This window comes from Rhinoderma darwinii, chromosome 3 (assembly GCF_050947455.1).
Source record: "Rhinoderma darwinii isolate aRhiDar2 chromosome 3, aRhiDar2.hap1, whole genome shotgun sequence".
NCBI lineage: Eukaryota > Metazoa > Chordata > Amphibia > Anura > Rhinodermatidae > Rhinoderma > Rhinoderma darwinii.
In genome coordinates, this window is record NC_134689.1 from 20406160 (window position 1) to 20426711 (window position 20552).

Sequence of the window (20552 nt, forward strand, 5' to 3'; positions counted from 1 at the left end):
TCCCCACTAAACCCTATGACAAATGGTATCACAGCACCTATTCTACCGCTTCGAGGGGAGTTTCCATAGCGATAAGAGATACTGTGCCTTTTATGAAGGAAGCCACTCAAATAGACCCAAATGGTCGTTTCGTATTTCTAAAGGGTTCGATCTTGAACACAAAAATAACATTGGTAAACTTATACGCACCAAATGTGAGACAGGCGCAGTGGTTGACAAAGGTACTGCACTCTCTTAAATTCTTCTTCGAGGGGTTGGTGATAGTGGGAGGGGACTTTAACTTGGTGTTAGATCCGAACGTGGATTCCACCTCCAACATGTCACATATCACCCATAAAGCACGTAGACGACTTAAAATACTGTTAACTACACTGAAACTAGTGGATGTGTGGAGAATACACCACCCGTCTGTACGCGATTACTCCTTTTATTCAGCGCCACATAAATCATATCAGCGTTTGGATCATTTACTAGTTTCCGAAAGATACTTGCCCGTGGTCAACTCCTCCTCCATTGGTAACATCACTATATCCGATCACGCTCCGATTTCCATTAAATTTAAACTGTCAGGACTACCGGTAAGAGGGTGGAATTGGAGGCTTAATGATACTTTACTAGAAAATGCTAAAGAGTTCGAGGCCATGGAACATAGAATGAGAGAATTTTTTGTATTTAATGACGATCCTCTTGTGTCTAGACCTATTCTATGGGAGACGCATAAAGCCTTTGTAAGGGGGGAATTTATTGCTCTAGGGTCTAGAGTCAAGAGGGAAAGGGCGTCAAACATAAACCGGGTACTGGGTCAAATAGCTTCGCTGGAAAATATTCATAAAAGCGCGCAGTTGGCATCTGTTCAGATCGAATTAAGACATCTCAGACAGGAGCTTAAAAATATTCTCAACGTGCAATCGGCTAAAGCCCTCCAACTACTAAAATACAAAACATATGCCCATGGGGACAAAGGGAATAGAATAATGGCTAATCTCATTAAAAAACAAAGGGGGAAAACGTTTATTACCTCCATAAAAGATGGGGCCGGACAGACACTCTCCACAACAGATCTCATTGCTCGGGAGTTTCGGAAGTATTACTTGGGCCTATATAACATTACGAAAGACCCTAAACAGCAAAGGGAAACGCCACATGTTACTGCCATACAAAAATATCTAGCATCTATTGTGGCGCCGTCCTTGTCAGAAGAGGAAAGACATTCATTAGTGGCCCCGTTCACTTTGCCTGAAATGGAAAAAATATTGATGTCAATTCCAAATGGAAAAAGCCCGGGTCCCGATGGGTTACCCATCATTTACTATAAAAAATTTAAGAATATACTAATGCCGTATTTCCTGTCGCTATGTAACGCTATGTTAAGTGGAGCTAACTTCCCCAAGCAAGCTTTGGAGGCTAACATTATAGTCCTTCCTAAGGAGGGTAAGGATCTGGAAAGGTGTGGTAGCTATAGGCCTATTTCCCTCTTAAACTCGGACTTGAAATGGTGGGCGAAGATACTGTCAGCACGAATAAATACTTTCCTTTCTAAACTGGTGGGAGTGGAACAAGTGGGATTTGTACCAGGGAGGGAGGGTAAATTTAATACTATACGAACAATACATGCCATATATCACGCTAGACAACACAGGATACCTCTGATATTATTGGGGACAGATGCGGAAAAGGCCTTTGATAGGGTGGATTGGGTTTTTCTAAAAGAGGCTCTTGCCAAGTTCGGTTTTCCGCAACTATTCATTGACATGGTTTTCTCTTTATATAAAGATCCTACTGCAAAAATTCAAGTGAATGGCACCTTTTCAGATCCTTTCCCCATTCATAATGGCACACGCCAAGGCTGCCCTTTGTCCCCCACGTTGTTTGTACTGATAATGGAAACACTACTACTTAAAATTAGACAGACCCCAACCATTGAGGGCCTCAAGGTAGGAGGATTTGAACACAAGACAGCTGCGTATGCAGATGATTTGTTAGTTTTTATAACAAATCCCAAGGTAGCTTTACCGAATCTCATACAGATTTTCGAAGAATTTGGTTGGGTTTCAAATTTTAAGATTAACTACGAAAAATCGGAGGCCTTAAATATAACCCTTTCCCAAAGTACATTTTTGACAGTTAGTTTCAATTCACCTTTCAAGTGGCAAAAGTCCGAATTGCAATTTTTGGGCCTTAAAATTACATCTACTCCTAAAATGCTTTTTACACGGAATTATAACCCATTGTATTATAAAATTAAGGATTTTCTGGATAAGTTACATATTCCATATATGTCATGGTTAGGCCGTAAGAATCTACTAACTACATTTGTACTACCGCAGGTACTATACTTGTTTCAGACTCTACCAATTGACATCCCCAAATTCTATTTCTTAAGATTCAGACGACTTTTCACAGACTTTCTGTGGAACAAACAGAGGCCTAGAATTGCATACTTACAGCTGATAAAAAAGAAAGGAGAGGGAGGTTTGGCGTTGCCAGACCTGACATCATATTACAATGCCATACAATTGGGGAGGTGGACACAACTGGCAAGGTTGGGCAAGGGGCTCCCACATGTTGATATAGAGAAGGGACTGTTGAAGGCTAATTTAACTTCCGCACTCTGGGTAGGAACTGCGTTCCCGGCTAGATCATTGGTAATAAGTGATATGACGTGGGGAATGCTTAAGGTGTGCCACACATCTCCGGCACTGCATCTGCATAATAATAAGTTCTCTATGGTGGCACCACTTTCTATACTTCCTTGTTTAGTAAACCCTAAATGCACTAAGGTTCCCGACTCCTGGTCTCAATTACAGACGTTGCACATGGATAAAATATTTGATACCTTGGGCCCAACCACTCTACAGACCCTACATGAAGAGTTGGGCATCCCCAAACCCACAAGTTTACAAGTAGTAGATTTCTCAAATACGTGCAAGAAATTTTTGTCATTAATAGCTGAGCGCAAAGCCGACCCCACCTGGTTGGAAAATTACACTTTATTTGCATCAATCCCTAAAAAGTCTCTTTCAAAGATATACAAACAATTGATTACAAACTTGGATGATGAATCTCAAGGTTTTATTTTAGCATGGGAAAGAGAATTGAACTACACATTTACTGAAGAAGATAGATCTTGCATTCTAAGACACTCATTAGGATTCTCTAGATGTATTAGAGTGCAGGAGAATTCTTATAAGGTGCTTACAAGGTGGTACAGAACACCGGATTACTTGCACAGGATTCGAATCTCACCCTCGAATCAATGCTGGAGATGCGAGAAGGAAGTGGGCAGTATTTCACATATATGGTGGTCTTGTTCGGTGGTTCAGTCCTTCTGGAAAGAAGTGGAGACTTTGATAACAAGGATTTGTGGAAAACCAGTTTCTCTTACTAGAGAACTGGTATTATTGTGGCTACCCACCAAAGACTTCACCCCCTCGTCTAAAAATCTCACTACATTTATTATTTCAGCAGCCAAATTATTAATACCTGCCAAATGGAGAGACACAAAACCTCCTTCCATGGAACAGCTAGTGACTAAACTTCACCAACTTTGTAGGCTGGAAGAACTGGCAGGGTGGGAAAATAAAAATAGGATTGCTTTTCTAAAAATTTGGCAGCCTTGGCTGACGTTTAGAGACTCAGCCCAGGGACACGCGGAGAAATGAGAGACACAAATAGAAACAAAGGAATGAGAGATTAGGTGAGAAAGGTTAAGCAGGTTGATAAACAGCAAAACAGCAAACTGAGCTTGGCAACGGTCACAATGTTTGGTTTATATGTTTATTTGTTTGTCTGTAAATTTACAGTTGAGCTAAAAGTGGCTCAGGACCACGCTGATTAAAATGAAAGCTACTGTATGCATTTTTAGATGTATTGTGGAGAATTGTTTGATCTCGTGCAAAAAATACGATGTACAGGGCATAAATGCTGCCATCTGAGCTGTATGTAAATGTTGTTGAAATTTTGCAACTGTTTCAATAAAAAGAGTTTATACAAAAAAACTACACCACTATAAACTATACTTAAACGAACTAGTCAACTTTCCTGACGTGTCTGTTTTAGTAAATAATTGTATTTCCAATGAAATAATTATTCTGGAGCATCTATTCTTAGAACTCTACTTTGTGCCGTTCCTCTGTTATTACTCCCAGAAATGAAAGAATAAATTGACAACTGGGCATTACTAGTTGAAGGCGTCACTACAAAGTCTAATACTGTCCAATCAGTGCTCACATTCTCAGACTGTGCTGGGACAGACCCCCCCCCCAAAAAAACAAAAAAACCTGACACCTAGTTGTCAATTTATTCATATATGGCACAACATACAGATTGTGTATACAGAGTGTATTTTGTGTTAGTGTAATACATTTTGTGATTATGACATACTTTTGCCATATTCTGTGTTTACAAAATGCATTTTGTAATAAAATGCACTGTGAACAAACAGGGCCCCATATTAAAGAGGACCTGTTAACTCTCCTAAAATGACGATTTTAGTAAATACTTGTTTATAAAAATTCTGGAACATCTTTTCTTAAAACTCTGTGTTGTGCCATTCCTCTGTTATTCCTCCTTGAAATCTATGAATAAATTGAAAACTGGATGTAACCATTCCCTTTGTCAAAGGGGCATGTCCCCACACAGTCTCACTCTGTCAGCACTGATTGGACGGTGTCAGACTGTGTAGTCTCTGTGTAGACTCTTTCTCAACGCCGGTACTTTATGGTATGGTCCAGAGAGGTGTTTTATCAACACCTCTCCAACTAGATCAGGCTCGGATGCCTTAAATGTTGTCTATGTCATACATTGCAATTTGCGTATCCCTCTGTCTTTTTATGTGTTTTTATGTCATATCCTGTATGTATACCTGTATACCTAATTTTGGAGGGATAATCTGCACTATATTATATTATGGAGCTGTAAGCACTGAAATATGTCTCGCCACTTATGCAGGATACCATTTATATCGTCATTATCTATCAGGATTGATCTTTTTTATTTGAATTATTGAATGTATTCAGGTTTGATTTTTATCTGTATTTTTCTTTTTGATTTCCTTTGTCCTTTACAAGATGTTATACGTGATCTTGTGTTTCTTGTTTTCCTTGCAGCGATTGTGAGAAAGGCCTTGGTTGGGCCAAAACGTCAATTAAATGCCTATCGCTTGCATTAAAAATTTCTGTTCTGTACAATATCATACCATGTGGAATGAATGAAAATAAATAATTCTTCCTTGGAATCAATACAACCATATGTCTTTGGAGTGCTTTTAGGTTATTCTATACATCTAGACTGTGTAGGGACACACCCCCAACTGCTAACACCCAGTTGCCAATTTATTCAAAACTTTCTAGGAAGAATACCAGAGGATTGGCACAATGTAGTGTTCTAAGTAAATATTTTCTAGAATTGTTATTTCATGGGGAATACAAGTGTTTACTAAAATAGTCATATTAGGAGAGGTGACAGGACCTCTTTAAAAGGGCAAACCTCCAGTCCATATCACTATAAGGCTATGTTCACACGGAGTATTTTGGGGGAGGAATATCTGCCTCAAAGCTCCAAACGGAATTTTGAGGCAGATATTCCTCCCCCAAAATACTCCGTGTGAATAGCAACTATCGCGCCGTTTTTCGCCCGCGGCCATTGAGCGCCGCGGGCATAAAACACGCTTTCTCCTGCCTCCCATTGAAGTCAATGGGAGGTCGGACGCGGAAGCGCCCGAAGATAGGGCATGTCGCTTCTTTTTCCCGCGAGGCAGTTTTACTGCTCGCGGGAAAAAGACGCCGACGCCTCCCATTGAAATCAATGGGAGGCGTTCTCGGGCCGTTTCTGCCGAGTTTTGCGACGCGGTTTCCGCGTCAAAAAACTCGGCAAAAGACCCCGTGTGAACATAGCCTAAGAGCACAGGAACATCATAGGGCAGAGCCCCTGAAAGACCAACTTCGGCCCTAGTTGCCTTGGTGAGACCATGAATTCTACGGTTGCCCATTTATTGACCTTGTAATGGCCATTTACAGCACCAAGGTTTCCAGCAGCCAGGTACGCGTCAATCAGATCATGGGACTACCCTTTAGTGATATTACGACGAATCACATAGGTGAATTATTGATACGGTATGGGAAAAATGTCACGGGGGTCTATCCTCTGACCCCCCTCAATGATGCATATAATCAAGGAATCTCTGCTCTTGGTAAATCACAGTTGCCCATTTGGCTTCTCTTTCCATTGTCCATTTGAATGTGACTGTCTTATAACACCAGACACAACGCTTTGGTGCGGCGTTGTGTCTGAGAGAAGAAGATGGCTCCACGACCTGCGTTCTAAACTTCTTTGGGTCGGGAAAACATAACAGGTTGTGCACTTCACATGGAGATTTTCTAACATATTGGAAAATATTTGTGCATGATAATGAGCCACAATGAATGTTTTTGTTTTTTTGTAATAGTTTCCTATATAGTATAATTAGTTTAGACAAGGAATTCCTACTGCTCACTGACCAATGAAAAATAGTCGCATTGCAAAAATAGCAGAAAACGACGTGGTGTATAAAATAACTATGCATTAAAGCACTGGATTATATTATACGGATTTGGCCCACATATCCACATAACATTGAAGACCTCCCCTGCATATCCAGCCACTTAGGGAAATTCAATTAGTGCAGTTAATTAAATTGCAAACTACAACAAAAAATGTCATATTTTAATTTGTAGGAGATCAAAGCAGGTGCTGGTTGTGTAAATGGCCATGACATCATCTGTAGTCCATTTAAAATCCATTCCACCTTCCTCTTACATGTGAATGGCTTGTAATTTGGCTTCATTTTACAACCTATGCATTTTTTAAATGTAAAAGGTTTAGAGAGTGGAAAATAATGTTACGGAGAAGTGAAGGGGCCCTTAGTACTGACTACATTACCCCATTACCCCGAGCCATTACTATAGTACACAATTAAAGATGCTTTCTACAAAAATGTAATTTGTCCCTAACTGAAAATTTATAGGGCATTTAGTGCTTAGTGAATGCATTTACTATTTTTAAGGGATACCATCAGCATATACAGGAATCAGAGATAACTATAGGGAGTGCGAATGTTGCGGTCACACCTGGTCCCTAGAGCCTGAGGGGACCCAAATGGTCCCAGTGCTTGGACCCCCACCAATCAAAACTTCTGATATGTCACTATGACATGTCAGAAGTTTGTCGAACGTTTAAGCTTGTGATTGGGTCTAATCTTCTGATTGGTTGCCAGCACTATGTGTAAATAAGAATGCATAAGCCCTCACAACCAATCAGAATCACTCAGAGAGCTTAGGCTCTGTTCACATCTGCGTTCTTCATTCCCGTGGTTCTGTGCCACTATAGAAGCTAAACAACGAAAAATGATGGCAGTGACAGATCTGTCACATGATGGACACCAACGTCGCCTGATGGACCCCATTGATACTAATCAAGTCCTTCAATTTACCAGACAAAAGAGCGATGCATGTGATTTTTGACACATTTCTAACGGAGCCTCCAATGCAGATCACAGTCAACTCGAATTTACATGATCTGTCAGCCCCCCAATCAGAGCATCAGGGGATTGAGGCCTTTTAGTGGGTGCCTGAATCTTTATTAGGGCATCTTATTGATGTCTGGAGACAATGTCATGTCTATGGGCACGGTCAGGCGATAAGTTTTTTTTACCTTATTGTATATCTGTGCAAAAGTTGGAACTAATATACTGTAATTTGGGTATTGTCAAAATGGGAGAATAATAATAGGGACATTATTATAATTTTTATTATTATTAGTAGTAGTATTATATGCATAGCTTCCATATTTACTCATTTATGTATATTTAATTATTTGCATGCCAAAGGGAAGATATTTGACTATGGCCATGAACGTTCTGCAATAATACTGGATCTACTTGTTTAATTTTTTATACATTTCTTACTTAACGCAAATGTATTTTGCGGTGCTGTAAAGAAATTGTCGCCATTCACTTAAGTGCCTGTCCCAAATGGTGCTCAAAATCTATTTTTTTTTCTCTGTTAGAAACGCCACTTGGGCCAATTTTTTGGAGGAAACCCCCACAGACACAACATACAAACTCCATGCAGATGTTGTTCTTGGTTGGATTTGAACCCAGGACTCCAGTGTGCCCCCATGAACTAGATCTAAGCTATAAATACTCCATGGGCTAACTGTGCAGCTGGGTCCTATATAACATCATGCAACAATATACTTTGATTCTGGATCTATGGGTCTATTGAAATGGCAATTTAGCAAATTCTCATTTTAATATGGTCCCTAACAAAGTGGAAGTCCCCATCAGGCTAACTCCAGTACCTGCAATGGACCGGTTTCCCACGCTTTCCAGACCCAAGAATTTTTGAAATTTTTGTAGCTATTTTTTGAGGAATCCATACTGTCTTCTGTCAGCGTAAAGGAATTTTATTACTTATAGGTTCCCGGACCATCAAAATGAAATGTTATGTTTATATTACCTCCAGGGCTTGAAGCCTGATGCAGTGTTAATTGTTCATTACCCAGTTGCACTTTCTCAGCTGAACAGAGGCGGGGGAATGAGGTCTCCGGGTAGCGCCAGTCTTATTAGTCTAAGGTTGTCAGTATGAAAAGGTGGTCTGTCTGTTTCAAGCCATGATTAATGTTATTCTATATTAGAAGCATGCTCTGGCTTTTAATCTAGATAACTATCGCGGCGCTGGCGTACCTGTATAATTACAAGTAAATGGCCATTGTTATTAGATCCGTGTCACCCTGCTGGCATTCTCCAGTCATGAGCCGTGTCTCAGAGGATGCCGGGCTGTGGGCTCTCCGCGGGCAGAGATCTGTGTAGGTGAATGGCAGCAACATGCAGGAGGCTCCTGATCTCTGGACCTGTAACGACATTCTGTCAGGAGTGCCATCTTCACAACAGTGCCGTCTCGCAACGTGTAAACAGAGATTGCTTAATTACGTAGGTCATGTCAATTAGAGTGACCTTTGCATTTTCCCGGAATTAATCACGTTCTCCATTGCTTAGGAAGTACTCAGAGCTTCATAGGCAGCGCCATTAAGTCAGCAGTCCCAGATAATTCCATAATAAATGATTTAGAAGGCTACAGCGAATGCAAACCGCGGCACAAGTCTTGTCGCTGTCTTCATCATTTCCATGGCAAGGAAGGAGCCTGATGTCTATCTGATCATAAGGCTAATGACCTGTTTATTACAAGGTGTTAACTAACACAAAGTGAGATCATATCGCTTTATGTCATGCTGCAATACGCCACTGATTCATCATTGTCTGCACAATGGCAAAATGGCCGGCATGAGTGCACGTACACCACAGTCGCTACTTTAACTATGTCCTTCTGTATATAAAGGATATAATATATTTTGTATCTGTTTTAAGTCTAAATTATATTTTTTTTTCAAATGAGTGCGACTCTCGGCTTCCTTTAGTAGGAAGTCATAGCAGTTGCTTAGCAACCAGAGGACTTTGGCTCCTGGTGACCACTGCTACACTACATAACATAGTCTCACTGGTGGTCATGGCATGTTAGGAACATAGTGGAATAAATGCAGGATGCATAATTGTATAGTGTACCCTCTACAGTAAAAATTGCATTTAGATAGTGGGTTACATAGGAAATTAAATTGGGTCCCCCCACATTATGTTGCTGGGTTTTGTCATCCAGGACTGAAGGTGTTTGGTGTTTGTTACCCTCCACACCCTGGGGTACATAGAAGATTAAATCGGGTCCCCTACATTATGCCGCTGGGTTTTGCCATCCAGGGCAGAAGAGCCTGTTGTTTGTTTCCCCTCCATACCCTTTCCATGATTCTTGGGCCCATTGCCCACTACCTTGGTTCCTAACAATGCAGTTCCTTTGGAAAGGGGAGCCCTGAACACATTATTGTCACCCAATATTAAAGGAGATGCAACCAACCAAGATTAGGCCTTCTCTCTCCAAAGGCAGTGAACCATATTTTTCCTGGCTATAAGGAGGCAGACAGCTGGAGGTTGAGGTCTTAGTGGTTCCCTCTTTCTATAGACTGTAGGCAACCCAATGTAGTTATATGAAAATCCAGCACAGAGGGTTATCTTGAAGCTCCAGTGCAAAATCAATATTGGGCCCATCGTTTAACCATCAATGATACCAAGCTGTATAGGGGCCATATATACCACAAGTTAAAGTATTGATTTATACCTTAGAACAGCTTAACCTAACATATTACATAGTTACATAGTTCGTACGGTTGAAAGAAGACACATGTCCATCAAGTTCAACCAAGGAATGGGATGGGAAGGGAAAAATTTCTACACATAGGAGCTTATATTTTGTTTTTCTAGGAAATGATCTAAGCCTTTTTTAAAGCCATCTACTGTCCCTGCTGTGACGGCTCCTGCGGTGACTATTCCATAAATTCACCGTTCTCACAGTAAAGAAGCCTGGTCGCCTCTGCAGGTTGAACTTTTTTTTCTCCAGACGGAGGGAGTGCCCCCTTGTTTTTTGAGGGCGTTTTACATGGAACAGGATTTCACCATATTTCTTGTATGCGCCATTCATATATTTATATAAGTTAATCATGTCCCCCCTTAGTCATCCTTTTTCAAAGCGAAATAGGTTTAATTCTTTTACTCTTTCCTCATAACTTAGATTCTCCATGCCCCTTATTAGCTTTGTTGCTCTTCCAACTCCAGGGCATCCTTTCTATGAACTGGAGCCCAGAACTGAACTGTATCATTGTGTACCTAATATGTCATTATCAAGCCTCTGCTATGTTCTGTTATAGCAGAGATGGCTCTATCTAAAATGTAACTGAGGCCCCCTACTGATGGTTCATGTCATCACCCCCACCGCCACTATGGCAGGACAACCTAGTCCTGGTTGTCCTCCCACATTTTCAACCCATCTCTAGAAGAGAAAGTCCGGCCTCTCATTTGTCAGAAATTGTTGTTGGATTGGGCCCCTTCGTGTACTGTGCTTCCTAGCAGCTGCACAGGTCGCCTCTATGGTATGTATGCCCTTTGGGCCAAATACACTCGCGGCATAATATGTGCGGATTTGCGACGCATATTTTCCTGTGGCAAATACACAGCGTTATACATTACCAGAAAAGTAAAGGAGATTTCACTTAATCTGATCTATATGTTGCAGAATTGTTCCACAGGTAAATTGACCTGTGGTGTGTATTTTAAAATCCATAGCATGTCAATTTATCTTGTGTTTCCGCCTTAGAATTGTCTCTCACAAGTCTATAAAAAAAAAAGTACCAAAATCCGCAGCATAAAACCGCAACTGTTTCCGCATCAAAATGTGAAAAACACACCTAAAAACACATAAAAAACACACTATAAAGCCGGGTTTCCACGGGTCGGATATGCTGCGTAAAAATCACGTAACGTATCCGACCTGGAACCTGCAGTACATTCCGTCTGAAAATTCGCACCACATTGTGGTGCATTTTATCAAATGGTATTTCCTCTGCGGAAGAAAGCGCTCATACTTACCCCCTCCGTCTTCTCTGCGCCTCCTACAATGACGTGGCAGGCCATGTGATGCTGCAGCCTGTGATTGGCTGCAGCTATCACATGGGATGAAACATCATCCCAGGAGGCCGAACTGCAGAATGAAGAAGGGCATTTTTGGGTAAATATGATTTTTTTTTCTTTTATTTAGTTGAGATTTTTGCGGTGTAATCGCGGCAAATATGCAGCAAAAGTCGCAACACTTGGCTTTCTGTTGTGGTACTGCATCCCCATTGAATTCAATTGGGAAAACCCGCAACAGAAAATCAACTAAAACGCAGCATAAATTGACATGCTGCGGAATTAAATTTCAAACCGCAGGTCATGTGTGGGCATGAGTTTTTCTTGAAATCGCATTTACATTGCTGGTACTGTATTTTGCTGTGCATTTTTCGCAGGAATATCCCTGCAGCACATCCGTACGTGATACGCATCATGTGCATTTGGCCTTAGGCTGTATTCACAGAGTGGCGTTTTGGCACATTTTTTGCTGCGCATCTGAAAACCGCACTCAAAATACACACGCGTTTTTACTGCGATTTGCCGCAGTTTTGCAGTTGGCATGGAGTTAGCATGCATTTATTATCAAGCTTTAATAAGTTCAGCATTAGAGAGGTGACTAAGAATGTATTGACATGGTGCGGTTTTGCCACATTTTTTGCTGCACGTCCGACAACCGCACTGTGAAAAGACATCCTTAGTCACCTCTCTAATGCTAAACTTATTAAAGCTCTTTAGGATTCTCCAGTCCGGCTGCAGGGAAGCATTGAGATGCATCGGTGAAAGCCAATGAAGGCAAATTAGTTTTTCCATCCCATGTGATCAAGCCCTTAGGCCCCATGCACATAACCGTGCATTACTGTCAGTAAACTCTCCGCCATTTTGGAGCAGCAATTGCGGATATTATAGGGCACATTATATCCTATTAGCCAATGCACACGACCGTGGTATCCATGGCCTGTGCATTGGCCGGAGCCCGGACCAGAGAAAAAAATAGGACATGTCATTTTACGGGCCGCATTTGCAGTCTGGACTCATTAAACTCAATGCACATCTTGTATGTGCATGGTCCGTGATTGCGGAAGGTCCGCAAATGACACTTCTCGGGCCGTCCGTGCCATAGTTACGTATCGTGCACACCTCTACGGTCGTATACATGAGGCCTTAAAGGGGTTGTCCACCCGGACCCCGCACCGGATGTTGTGGCACATAATGCGGGCACCGGATGTTGTGGCACATAATGCTATGTACGGAGCCCGGAGGCAGTTGGCTCCGTACATAGCATAGCGGCCGTGCTGCAGAACTGCAGGTCTGCTCCTATTCACTTGAATACAGTACTGCAGCTCGGCTGCTATTCCGTGACCGGAGCTAGCTGCTTCCAGCTTGTACGTCCGGTGCACGGGGGCACCGGACCAGCAAATCTCTGCAGGGCCCGGGTGTCGGACCCCCGCAGATCATGTACTGATGACCTATCCGGTGGATAGGTCATCAGTTGTGAGAAGCTGGAAAACCCCTTTATCGTTTCTGACATCGTAAAATTCCCACAGTAAATTTTGGTCACAGACTTTAATGTTACATACATTTTTAGAACCCTGCGAACATTCTGCGGGGGATTCCTAAACTGCCATGCCGCTTTATCTGAAAACAACAGGCTGGCACTAGAGCAAATAATTATAAACACTGATACAGCAACACGGTTCCTCTCTGTAAATATAACCATCTGTCCGCCGTGTCGCTGTGCGCGCCGAGCTGTACATAATTATTTTTTTCATATACTATTAAAAGATTTTAAAAAAAGCATTACATGTATTGTGTTATAGGTTTGCAAGTAGTTATTTGTATGTGAAATAGTGAATATTATTAATAATAATAGTACCCCTTATCCTAATATAAATGTACATGAAGAAATGTGCTTCTTGCTGCATCACAGTCCACACAGAAAAAAAAAAAATTCCCTACTAAATTATTGCAGTCAGAGTATGCTCTCATTTTATTAGGCCTTGTTCACCTTGTGCAGTTTTTCTATTAATTTTTGTAAGCCAAATTTAGGAGTGAATCCTAAAGTAAGGATGACTACAAAGGACAGTTGGTAAATTATTAGTAACATTTTAATCCCAAATGACGGTACAATTGTAATCCTAACCGAGTGGAATGAAAAAATTTGTTCCATTCTAAAGCCCAAAATGAAGCTCATCCTTATGAATAATAGATATGATGAAGATAGATAGATAGATAGATAGATAGATAGATAGATAGACGTCCCCAGGTTTAGGTGGGCCCTTGGGGACACAGACTTAGTAGGCCCCTTTGCGGGTGAACTCATGGCAGCAGTAAAATGGCAGAAAACTTTAATTTGTGCCCCTATATAGAAGTTAGGCCCTGAGTTTGTACCCCCATAAATTTAGTGCCACACAGCCCCCCTCCCAGGTAGTGTCACACAGCCCTCCCTCCCAGGTAGTGGCACACAGCCCCTGTTGTAGATATCGCCATATAGCCCCCCTGTAGATAGCACCATACAGCCGTCCTGTAGATAGCGGCTACAGGCTGAACGAGTCCACTCCTGGAGGAGCCATGATGGCAGCGTCAGCGATTCACAGTGTGAGCAAGTAAGGGAAATGAAGGGGAAGCAGCGCTCGTACAAGCTCTGTACCCCCTTCAAAACAGCTGATTGGCAGGGATCCCGGGAGTCGGATCCCAACCCATCAGCTATTGTTGGCCTATCCTGAGGATAGGCCATCAATGTTTAGGGACTGGACAACCCATTTTAAGCCTACCGTGTATTAGGCTTAGATACAGGGCCCCAGCAGACAGTAAGATTACTGTCTGCTGGACCCTGTATCTAAGCCTACCTTAGGCTTCGATACAGGGTCCAACAAACAGTATCACACATGCACTTGGGCCCTGTATCTATTCCTACCATATGTGTTAGGCTGTGTTCACATCAGCGTTGCCCTTCCTTTGAGGGGTTCCATCGGAGGTTTCTGTTGGGTAACCCCTCAACGGAACGGCAAACTAAAACCTCAGCTTCCGTTTCCCTCACCATTGATCTCCAGGTGTGACAGGGTTCCGTTGTTTTGACGGAATCAATAGCGTAGATGATAGATAGATAGATAGATAGATAGATAGATAGATAGATAGATAGATAGATAGATAGATAGATAGATAGATAGATAGATTAGATAGACTTCAAAAAATAGGCAGCACTCCGCAGTATGGTGAAAAAAAGTGAGGGTACTTTATTGCCCCATGTGCAACGTTTCAGCTCTGTCCTCTAGAGCCTTTCTCAAGCAAGAAAGGCTCTAGAGGACAGAGCTGAAACGTTGCACATGGGGCAATAAAGTACCCTCACTTTTTTTCACCATACTGCGGAGTGCTGCCTATTTTTTGAAGTCTGTATAGGTGGAACCTATGTCTGGTTCCTGAGGCTTGCACCCAGTGTACACCGGTGCTGCTGGGTTTTCTATTGTTGTTGTCTAGATAGATAGATAGATAGATAGATAGATAGATAGATAGATAGATAGATAGATAGATAGATAGATAGATAGATAGATAGATAGATAGATAGATAGATAGATAGATAGATAGATAGATAGATAGATAGATAGATAGATAGATAGATAGATAGATAGATAGATAGATTAGATAGATAGATAAAAGCTAGATCCATGGAACAATAGTTTCACAGAATTCTTTTTTCTATAGTGTTACTGAAATCAGATGCTGCAGAGCATTTTGACATTGTACCTGCTGTATGTGAATTACGTCTCTGTCTGATAGAATCTCTGTATCATGCAAAGATTGTCGGTGTGAGGAGGACAAGGTTTTTGATTGACAGATTTGTGAGCGAGGTCATGAACCTAACTTTTCTCAAAGCATTCTGGGATTACGATAGGATCCCATTGTGATCACAGTGACTAAACCAGAATAATGTCATCAGCTTTCATTTGGTGCATTCTGGGAAATGACTGTAGCAGGCTGTATGTATAGTGTCAATTATGACAGATGTCGTTTTTCTTTGAGTAGACTTTGTAAAGGAACACTAAACCTAAAGCCTATCTTCATTAACTGTGCAGTTTATTAAAATCTGTTGTTCCCTTTTATCAGCCCTCAGCAAATTTGTTCACGTCAACCTTCGAGAGTACATTACAAATAAAGGTAGAAAATTATTGACATGTCCCCATATTCCTCTTATGCCATATACATCATACATTAAAGAGGTTGTATGAGTTTAAATAAAAAGGTCTACTTTTTCCAGAAATATCGCCTCTCTTGCCCATGGGCTGTGTTTGGTATTGCAGCTCAGGCCGGCAATAACATGTGGCGCTATTACTGGGGGGGGGGGGAGCAAACCCTTTTTCCTAATCTCATACAACCACTTGAATCATAATGGTATGTTCACACGCAAACGCAAAATACATCTGAAATTACGGAGCTGTTTTCAGGCGAAAATAGCTCCTGAATTTCAGACGTTTTTGCAAGTACTCGCGTTTTTCGCGGCGTCTTTTACGGATGTAATTGGAGCTAGTTTTCATTGGAGTCAATGAAAAACGGCTCCAAAAACGTCCCAAGAAGTGTCCTGCACTTCTTTGACGCGGGTTTATTTTTAAGCGCCGTCTTTTGACAGCGACGCATAAAATTACACCTCGTCAGAGACACGCAGCACCCGCTGACACTGAACCCGTCAGTGCCGCGGACCTGACAGAAACTGGATTTAGCGCTACATACAGCTGCTCTGTATACAGAATACAAAGCAGCTGTATCTAAAAAAGTAAAACTCATTTTTAATAAAAATTATTTATAAAGTTACACCAAACACACTAACTGACCTGTTTCCCCTCAAAGGTTTACATAGCCTTTAATTTTAGTATTATACTCTCTCTACTGTAGTGTCAGATTGAATAATTTTTTATACTTAGACCAGTTTCAGTTTGTAAAACGGTCGCTAGACCTGGACCCTTCCACTGAAGGATCTACTGAAGGATCTACTGATCCAAACTTACATCACCGTAAGGTTTTAGGCGCTCTAAGTCCGGTTCAGTAGAACCGTGGGCAGTCATTGTCTTGCGACACTAAAATATGAACATATTTCAGTCACCTGAAAACGGCCTTAGACTCTGTTCACATCTGTGTCAGATTCGGTCAGGTTTGACGGAAAGAATAGCGAGATCGCAGCTCTATTCTGGCCATCAAAATGACGCACATCCCAATGGAGCCCATAAGTCGATGTGGAACGTCGGGTTACAGTAATATGTCATGTGACAGAGCCGCAACTACATTGTGGCCTTCATTGTAAACGGAAACCACAATGAAAATGTAAAGAGAGCCTTAGGGAAAATGGGGTCCTTGTCATGATTTATTCCACCATTTCCCTCATCCCACCACAGGTCGGCAAATAAATTGTTCCTCACTATCTTCCCCACGCCTTGTAGGAAAAGAGGATGCCATGGCCTACAGGCTTGTATATAGTCCAGCACTGGTTCTTACCAGCTAAGGGAAGGGGCCAACTTTGTGCTCTTCAGATAGGGCCGCTTTAGTATAGTGCAAATGGGGCCGCTACATTGGGCCCTTCATCAGTGCTGGTAGTCAGGGTCCCACAGCAGCTGCAGAGACTTCTAGGCCATTGTTTATAAACGGTTTTCTTGTACACAATAAGGGTTGAAACATTTGCGGTTAAAAGTCGACACGAGAATGGTTAAAACATCAAGACACATCCCACAGTGGCACTAGGCGACAAACTAGGCCCCGCAAGCAGACGTGGGGTCAGTATGATGACCTCATAAGCGTGTCACTCCTTCACGTGGCACTCAGAGCAGCGAACAGTTACATTGAAAGATTTACAAAGGGACCTGGGAAGAATGCCAGAGTACGACAAAGTCTTCTTTTTTTTTTAGTCCAGCGCTGGCAGCTGAAACATTAGGTAACTGATCCATTAGTCCTAGTCTATTGGTCTCTCTCTCATATCTCAAGTGAGGTGATTCTAATTAAATGAATCTGCATGTCAATCTATCGGTGATCAATCAAACGAGCCTGGGCGCCCCTTCCCCCCTCCTCTGCAGCTAGGAGCCGGCGGCTGACAGCAGCTGATAATGGAGGAAAGAGTGCAGTGTCAAGCTAAGTTAATTAGTCAACATAATAGGTGGATTATAGAGGAACTGAGCAAAACGGCAGGATTGTGTACGCTAGCACAAAGTGCCAGACAGGGTTGCAATTAACAGATAATTATTATATTTGGGTGTAAAATGAATAAACACATCTCCCAGGACCCTCTCAGCTAATCCGTCTATGAAAGAATATGTGGAAGGTACCAACGCAGACCCTAACCGCACTCCCCTTCGTCGGTCATTGTCCTCCGTATCCACAGATGAGGCCATCGTCACCACCAGAGTATATTTTACCTCAGAACATCTTTATTTTCCGTATCCTCATTAAGTATTTAAATACAAAACAATTGTCGCAGTTGTAATTTACGCACAGACTTTGGCATTTTTATCTCACTTATTTTCCCGAATAATCTATTTCATTGTTGAGCATTTTTTATTACACTTCTAACGCCAAAACCTCTCGGCTAAGTTAACTATTTAATATAAATCAACCGGAGTCGCAGTTTATGTCAGCGAATGAAATAGAGAGCAGGAAGCAATGTATTTTCTGTCAACCAGGGTCTTCTTTCAACTCCGTTTACCACTGAGCAGGTTTCGGCGGCGACTTTTTTTTCTTAGAATACAAGTAACAACTTTTGTAGTAGTGACAGCTGAGATGCTTCCATATCATGTTTCCTCTGCTACTACAAATAGCGGAGCATTGGTATATGAAATATGGATTCCAGATAACTGTCACTGCATGGAAACAATGCGCAATATAGAAATTCTGGAAAATGTTGTTAGTGTGGCATCAAGAGTAATGTCAGAAGAGCAGGTTTTTCAAGACTTATGGCGTTGTGAGCTTAACCGACGTCTCGGGAGCCACCGTGGCACTTGAGCCCCCTGCAAGTGGTAGCTAAAAATACTTTTGTGCCCTCGTGGCAACACTGAGGTCATAACATTACTACAAATTGGTATGAGGGTCAAAGCCACTGACAGTTAACATTAGGGTAAAAATCATATCACTTGGTCATATATCTAATAAGTTCAACACCACCTTCTAAGAACAAGGTCCCCAGCCTATTATAGGTTGTGAGCCACTTTAAAATATGATTTCCATGGATTTCCAGAATATGGATTCCATGGTTACACTAAAAAAATTCTGGATCATTGGGTGGAATAAATTTTGGGTGCATACCATATCAATTATATATGATACTTTGGGTGCATGCACGTCCTGGAATATCAAGTGCCAGACTAATGTGGGGGCTACTCTGAAACATTTGGTCACGCGCGAGTCCCATCCCCTTTGATACTTGGTGGCAGGAACCTTTGCAGGACTGCCCTTCCCAGAATATTTTTTCCCATTGAAAGGGGTTGGCAGAGGAAACAAACACCAGACTCTTCTGTCCTGAGTGGCAAAACCAGCACCCTTGATTTTTGCTATGGGGACCCTTCTCTTCTCTGTGCTCTACTGTGTCTTGGCTGACAGTCTCAAAGTTTACAGGCAAAGACTGACGGTATTACACACTTGGGTATGGCTATGGGAATTAAAACCAATAGAAAATAAGTTTTTTTTTACAAAGTGCCTCCAATATTATTATAGGTGCATGTAATTGCCCATATTATATACGTACGCCCATTTGTAGGGCACAGCGTCTCACTCATCCATCTCGGTGTCTCTTTGCAGGTTGTTGTGTCCACTACCATCAATGTGGATGGACATGTGCTGGCTGTATCAGATAATATGTTCGTCCATAACAACTCAAAACATGGAAGAAGGGCGCGCAGGCTGGACCCCTCGGATGGGACTCCTTCGTATCTTGAACATGGTAAGATACCATACTTATTGTTTAACAATGTCTGTGTCGTTACTTGGTCCTTCAACTATAGTCCACGTAGCACCGTCATGGTTTCTAATTTGATAGATAGTCCATGGACTTTCAGTTGACTTCACTCTTTAATCCAAGCCAAATGGTTCATTGTACATAATCAATATACATACATTAGGTGACATCTACGACTGATGGGCTGAGATTTCACATAGATAGATCAAAATAAATTGGCAGTGAAATATTGTGAGGGGAGTGCGCTATCTATACTAGTACCCCATCCTTCTGTCATGTGCCATGTATAGTACTGTTGCCCTCTAATGTGGCAGGAGGGTCACATCAGGCACAACAGCTCGGTGTGAATGCCAACATTACACCCCCTATGTAGCGCTGGTCATGCGTCACTGATCTTTTATCTGTTTTGAACACATATTACAAAAAACATATGGGATTTTGGGGCATGAAAATAAAACGTGCCAGGTTCATATTACATCTGTATGGAATAATTAAGCCCTTAAAGTAAACATTTTTATGTGTAGGGGCATTTTTTTATTACTATGTTCTTCAATGATTATTCAGTAAAACCTTATAATTATCATCTTCCTGCTTATTGAAACGTATTAGTATTAATGGAGGTGACCATATTGGTTTCTCAGCAAAACTGGTGGAAATTATTATGTGTCTAGCAGTGCCCCTAGTGGTCAAAACATAAAATATCTAGATTGTAAAGATTTTAATATTACGCTCAACAGAATGTCTACTGGAATTTAAATACATTTTTATGGCTCCCCATTACTGAATGCCCCACTTTGCATGACACTGGCCTTGCCCTAAAGTATAAAGCTTAAAAGTTATACTTCTGTTTGCTGGCTAGTACCATTTTATGTAAGTATCTAGAAGAGTTATGGGCTAAAAATTGGTGAAGATGGGGATCTAGGACACAATTTTCCTTTAGAACCAGACGATAACATTATATATTTTGCTAATCCAGCATTGGGGCATGGTTGAATGCCAGATTGTTACAAATTAGAAGGGGTTTCCAGATTAGATTTAACGCATATGTACATATGCTCTACAAATTTTTCTATTGTCCCAATAGATCTCAAAAGAAGTTGA

The 20552-nt window shown here is 41.5% G+C and overlaps 1 protein-coding gene across 3 annotated transcripts in view; it reads left to right on the forward strand.

Annotated features, from left to right (window-relative positions):
- Positions 1-20552, forward strand: part of EBF1 (EBF transcription factor 1) — a 329952-nt gene that overhangs the window by 238034 nt on the left and 71366 nt on the right. For all 3 annotated transcript variants that reach the window (XM_075856089.1, XM_075856090.1, XM_075856091.1), the window contains one exon: positions 19295-19436. In XM_075856089.1, the coding sequence (XP_075712204.1) occupies positions 19295-19436 (142 nt within the window). The remainder of the gene's footprint in view (positions 1-19294; positions 19437-20552) is intronic.